The following is a 6,000-nucleotide window of genomic DNA, read 5'->3' as shown; positions in this document are numbered from 1 at the left end:
TACTTCGAACTCGTGAGGACCTCCAAGGTATGCTCTTCTCCTTCTCCTCTTCGTCCTTCTCCTCCCTCCTCTCTCTCTCTCTCTCTCTCTCTCTCTCTCTCTCTCTCTCTCTCCTCTCTCTCTCTCTCTCTCTCTCTCTCTCTCTCTCTCTCTCTCTCTCTCTCCTCCCCCCCCCTCCCCTCCCTCCCTCCCTCCCTCCCTCCCTCTCTCACACACACACACAAAATTCATCCATATCTCCATCCTCCTTCTCCTCCTTCTCTCTGCTCGTTTCATGGCAAAAGTCCGCGCGCCATGCAACCATTGCATTGCCTTTTACACCCCTCACCAAAAAAAGAATCAAAAGAAAAAACCGTAAAACCAAGATGCGCCCCCCTGTCCTCGATGGAGTTTGTAAGGGAAACGACACAGAGGAAGGAGGCGGTGGGTGGACATGAGGAAGCGAGAGCGGCAACAGCATGCCATAGTATACCATCATCATGCTAACGAGATCCTCATTGTAAGACAGATCAATGTCATCTCCCTGATGTTCAAAGCAGAGTCATAGATTTGTTGGTGTTTGAAATGTAAGGTTAGTTCAATCAAAACCTTTTGAGAGTATGATAAGCAAGAATTTACCGGAGTCGACGAATGGTGTCCATAGAAAACAGCTTCGTTTGCATCGCGGGCCATAGTCAGCATATGGTAGAAGCGAATGTAGCGAAGAATGAAGCTGGTACATTTTGGGCGCACAAACAGAAGTTCATTGTAGAATTCGGTTATTGGCCGGAGAATTTTGCGATCAAAGGGCTTGGAATCCTTGGTCATCTCTTTGATGACAAGAGAATGGGTTCTTCGTACAGAACGACGTGCTGCGACGGAGTTGGTGTTGACCTGACGGTTGTTGCAGCATGTTGCAACATCTGCCGCATTTGCACAACAACCTTCGTGATGCGATGAAGGTTGATCGTAGGAAGAAAGCTGCTCAGCAGCAGAACGAGAAAGATTCACCAGCTCAAATGCTGCTCTCCTCCATTCACAATGGAGGTGAATCGTTGGAGGATGGGCCCGACGACACCTAAACCATCGGCAGGTGTGAGGAGCGTTTTATGGGTTCCGGAGAGCGATGTCGTCGTCAGTGCTGGAGACGAAGGAGTGATCCATGTCGTTGATGTTAAGACAGCAACAGTGAAGGCAAGCATGATCGAGCACAGTGGTCGCATATGGGGCCTTGCATACTCGAAGCATCTCCGTTGCTTTGCCTCTTGCAGCAAGGATACCATGGTGATGATCTGGTCGGAGGAAGGAAAGTTGCTCCACAAGCTTCACGAGCACTGCGATGAAGTGAACTCAGTAGCTTTCAGCCCCGATGGAAAATTTCTCGTCTCTGCCAGCGATGACTGCACAGCAGTCGTTTGGAGATTGAACGCGACTGAGAAGCCCACCAAGGTAACCAGACTCGAAGGACACAGAGGATGGATCAGGTTCGAGCTTGCCAAACTCCCTTCAAACACTTACTCAAGAGATGTTCAGATGCGTTGCATGGAACAAGGACAGTTCCCTCCTCGCAACCGGCAGCGGAGACTCTTCTATCCGGTTGTGGAAACCTCAGGACTGGACGGCTCCGGCCAAAGTTTTACTCGCGCATCAGTCCGGCGTGAGGTGAGTTAGAGGGGGTCGGACTAGGACGAGTGTTGATAGAGCGCAGATCCCTCGCTTTCAGCCCTTCGCAGGACGTGCTCGTGTCGGGAAGCTTCGACGCACACATCATGCTGTGGTCCGAGGAGAACGACTGGGCTACGCCGAAGCAAACTCTGACAGGCCACAAGGCGGGGATATGGTCAGAGCTTGCTGCCCATTCTCCAATGCCCTCACACCTGCCTCCATTCCAGGGCAATCTCCTTCAGCCCGACGGGGCTTCAGTTTGCTTCTGCTGGGTTTGACAACGTGATCCGGTACGTCCCCACCACGACATGTCGCCACGTCATGTCCTTCTCTGACACTCCGTGGCCCAAGGCTGTGGGAATTTCATGATGGGCATGCAAAGACTAAGGGAAGTCCACTACAAGGCCACACGAGGGCCGTCAGGTACTTCAACCTCTGTCCCATCAAATTGTTGATCCTCCTGTTCCAGTGCGATCGACTTCAGCCCAGATGGCGCCATGATCGCCTCTGGTAGTGATGATGAGACTGTTCGGCTTTGGAAGATGCGGAGCAGGTCAATAGCTGCGGCATTGAAATCCGACAGTGGCTGAGCACAATGTGATGGAGTCCCTTCAACGGGCTTGTGACAGATCGGAAAGATCTAGTTTGCTTGTGATGAATTGATCGGAGAAAACTTTCCTGAGTGAAATCTCCTGAATAAATGAAGGCAAGAAGTAACATCATCTAGTGGCTTTTGGTTGTGTGAAGTCATGTGGACGAAAAGTTCACACTCGCTCAGTCAACCTTTATCTTTATTCTCGTGCTCAAAGCCAATACTGAGAAGAGAATTGCGTTGAAAACTATGATTGACATGATCACTGGGTCCGTCTGTGAACCATACACCATCTGCTCTGATACAAAGAAGAATGCCTCTCCAACATGAACAGCCGCATTGTGAGCTTGGACTGCAGGATTGTAAAGATTCAAGGCTGGACGCACAAGAAGTTAGTTAGAGACTTGTAGCGGTATTCAAAATCAAAGCTAATCGTTGCAAACAGGATCTGATCTGATCTATATCAAGGCATTCTTCTCGAATCCATCTAAACGGTTTTCCTTTTGGACTCAACACACCTTATTCTGCACCTTTGAACCTAAAACGTGCTTCCACATCGTCCTGCTTGAGCTCGCACGAACAAAACACGTGTTTCATGTCTGTTTACCTGCAGAGACCCTGGAGCAGGACAGAAGCATCAGCATCGCTGACCAGCTCCGACCATATCTTCCTGCCTGCATGTCCCATCCATGCACAGCCACCTGGTTCACCTCGAAACCGGCCAGAATCATCAGCCATCCTCTCAACAAGAGCTCCTTGACCATGGTCCACCTCGTTGGTCCCTCCTTCCCTCCTCGTCTCACCCTCGCACCCTTCTTCTCCTCTTCCTTCTGTCGACTGCCATCTTTGCCCCCTCCAACCATTATCGCATACCCCACAAAAAAGGTGGGGCATAAAGAGGTTTATAGGGGGTAGGGTAGGGTGGATAACCCCACCCCTCATTTATCATGGAGAACCCCGTATGATATCCGACCTTGGTTCTACCACCCACCCCCCTCAGCACTTCCCAACGGTATCACAGGATCCGGCATAAACCCCATTACACCAGCCTCCATGGCGAGACAGGGCTTGCAGCGTAGGCGGGAAGGAGAGGGGGGGGGAGGACGGGGAAGTGAGGAGAGGAGAAGATCAGAGGATGAACAGAGCAAGGCAGATCGTGAGGGGGAGAGGATGATTTTCATGGAAGGGGGAGAGGGATGGGAATTGGGGGTAGATTGAAACTCTCGAACGTTCGTGGAATGGGGTGGCAAGAGGATGAAACCAACATGCGGAGGTCAGAACGTGGGCGATGACAACAAAACGACAGAGATGATGATGATGATGATGATGATGATGATGAGGAGGAGGAGGAGGAGGAGGAGGAGGAGGAGCAGAGCAGAGCAGTAGGGCACAGCGGAGCGCAGGGAACAGAGGAGGCGTAGAAAAATGAGGTAAGGTAGGAAACGGAGGAGTCATGATATCATTAGATCCTAGAAATCATCACTCACTGACTTGAATGTTGGTATTAGGAATTACTCTATACACACCCCAAAAGTTCTCAGCCGCCCTGAGCATGACCGGTTCGAAGCATTCTTGCACGAGGGGCGTCCCGGCGCTTCTTATGGCTCTTTCCGTCTTGCTCCTTGCCGAGGTTTGCAGTGCAAACATTGTCATCCCCGAGAGCGACAGGCTCAACCTCTGCTGGGATCGAGTTTCATGCAGTTTGAACAAGAAGGGCAAGTCGAAGGTCCTGTTGAGAGATGTCTGTGGGCAGGCCAAGTCAGGGAGGCTGCTGGCAATCATGGGGCCCAGTGGGAGCGGCAAGACGACCCTGCTCAACGCCATATCCGGACAGATGCTGAAGAGCAAGGGGCTCGCGCTAGAGGGGATACTGCAGATCAACGGGGTGGACGTGGCGAAACTGAGGAAGGCCTACGTCCGCCAGGACGACATCTTCTACACTCAGATGACGGTGAGGGAGACTCTGCGATTCACCGCGAGGCTGCGGCTGCCCAAGAAGATGGACCTGCAACAGAAGTTCGACAGGGTCGAGGAGATCATCAAGGTCCTCGGGCTGCAGAAGTGCGCCGACACGCTGGTGGGAGGAGGGAAGAACAGGGGGATCAGTGGGGGCGAGAAGAAGCGGCTCAACATCGCGTGCGAGCTCATCGCCAGTCCCTCTCTCATCTTCCTCGATGAGCCAACGACCGGTCTGGACTCGTTCCAGGCCGACAAGGTGGTCAGGGCGCTCAAGAACCTGACGGAACGAGGGCACACGATCATAGCGGTCATCCACCAGCCCAGCGGGAATGTGTTCAACATGTTCGATGACCTTCTGCTCCTCTCCGAGGGTCGGCAGATCTATCATGGGGAGGCCAAGTCGCTGCAGTCCTACCTCTCCCGCCTCGGGCAGCCGTGCCCCTCCTGGGTGACGGCAGGAGAGCATGCTCTGAACCTCATCAGCGTCAACCACGAGTCCTCGGTGACGGAAGAAGGTTCCCACAAGCTGATCGACGAGCTGGCGAACGAGTTTGAGAGGAAGTTTGCAATCAAGTACCGGATCACCGACAAGGCCGGGGCACCAAGTCAAACGGTGAAGCCCCACGGCCCTGAATCGAGCCTGTTGGAGCAGGTAAAATTGCTGTTTGCGCGATCATGGAGAGAGATCTCGAGGAACAAAGGCGCAAACATCATCAAGGCTGTGCAGCAAGTCTCGACCGCCTTGATCTATGGCAGCATCTACTCCTTCTCCAACAAGCAAAGCTCGATCCAAGATCGCTTTGGTCTCTGCTCACTTGTCGCCATCGGCAACACAAACTTGGCGATTGCAAGTACCATCAGGTCTTTTCCCAAGGAGAAGGTTTCTTATCGCCTTTAATGCTTACTGCTTGACCCGCTTGTTCAGGCCATCGTCATGAATGATCGATCCAAGAACCTCTATAGGGCACTCCCTTACTTCGCCTCCAAGGTCCTGTCAGAAGTCCCCCTCAGGTGCAATGCTTTGATGTTTTCTCGGGCGGTAAGATTTGTGCAGCGCGGCTCTGTCTTGCTTGTTTGGAGGAATTCTCTACCCGATGGTTGGCTTTCAGAAGGACATCAACAAGTTTCTCTCCTTCATGCTCATCAACGTCGTCCACTCTCTTTCCAGTTCAGCCGTTGGCTTAATGTTGGGGGCCATCTCTCCTTCTTCTGAGGTGGCGCTGGCGATGCTGCCCCCCATAGTGGTGCTGCAGATCATCTTCAACGGCTTCAACATTGCTGAGGAGAACACCCCCAAGCTCCTCGCGTAAGTCCTCCCCCCCCCCATCCCCCCCGACCTTGGCTATTGTATGGGAATGACCAGAGCCGGCAGGGCATTGCCGAAGATGTCGGTTGTGAGATGGGGCTTCGAAGGCCTCGCACTCAACGAGCTGCGGGTGAAGCCTTAGATATGAACTTCCTCCTCCTTCTCATCCTCGCACGCGTCTCTGCTGTTTCGTTGACTTTCGTTGCTGTTTCACAGGGTCTGGAGCTGATCTGTGATTTCCCCAAGTACCGACAGGCTGCTTGTGTCGCGTAAGCGTCTTGAGCATGCGGAACTTGAGACAGAGCGTCGCTCATCCAAAATGGCAGGACGGGAGAAGAAGCTCTTGCCCGTGTTTCCTCAGCTTTCGAGAAGTCAAGGTAAGGACCAGGCATGTTATGCCGAATGTCTAGAGCTGACCTGCATTGTTAGCATCGAAAAGACGGTCAAGGCTCAGGTGAGAAGGGGGAGAGCGAGGAAGAATGAAGAAGGAAGATTGTGC

At 52.7% G+C, this 6,000-nt stretch overlaps 2 protein-coding genes across 2 annotated transcripts; both read left to right on the top strand.

Annotated features, from left to right (window-relative positions):
• Nucleotides 1-1,266: 1,266 nt before the first annotated feature.
• GUITHDRAFT_86212 (hypothetical protein) lies at nt 1,267-2,342 on the top strand (the record flags this gene model as incomplete). The annotated part of the gene is made up of 6 exons (XM_005834719.1): nt 1,267-1,463; nt 1,513-1,641; nt 1,688-1,819; nt 1,872-1,934; nt 1,996-2,067; nt 2,114-2,342. The coding sequence occupies 6 exons, from the start codon at nt 1,267-1,269 to the stop codon at nt 2,232-2,234; spliced, it is 714 nt and encodes a 237-aa protein (XP_005834776.1). The 3' UTR covers nt 2,235-2,342.
• A 1,494-nt stretch (nt 2,343-3,836) lies between these two features.
• GUITHDRAFT_69355 (hypothetical protein) lies at nt 3,837-5,643 on the top strand (the record flags this gene model as incomplete). The annotated part of the gene is made up of 4 exons (XM_005834718.1): nt 3,837-5,075; nt 5,121-5,206; nt 5,250-5,501; nt 5,568-5,643. The coding sequence occupies 4 exons, from the start codon at nt 3,837-3,839 to the stop codon at nt 5,641-5,643; spliced, it is 1,653 nt and encodes a 550-aa protein (XP_005834775.1).
• Between the last annotated feature and the right edge of the window lie 357 nt (nt 5,644-6,000).

The sequence above is a fragment of the Guillardia theta genome (assembly GCF_000315625.1).
Source record: "Guillardia theta CCMP2712 unplaced genomic scaffold GUITHscaffold_24, whole genome shotgun sequence".
In the NCBI taxonomy this organism is placed as follows: Eukaryota; class Cryptophyceae; order Pyrenomonadales; family Geminigeraceae; genus Guillardia; species Guillardia theta.
Note: the sequence above shows the minus strand (reverse complement) of the source record. Positions and strands in the feature narration are given on the sequence as shown.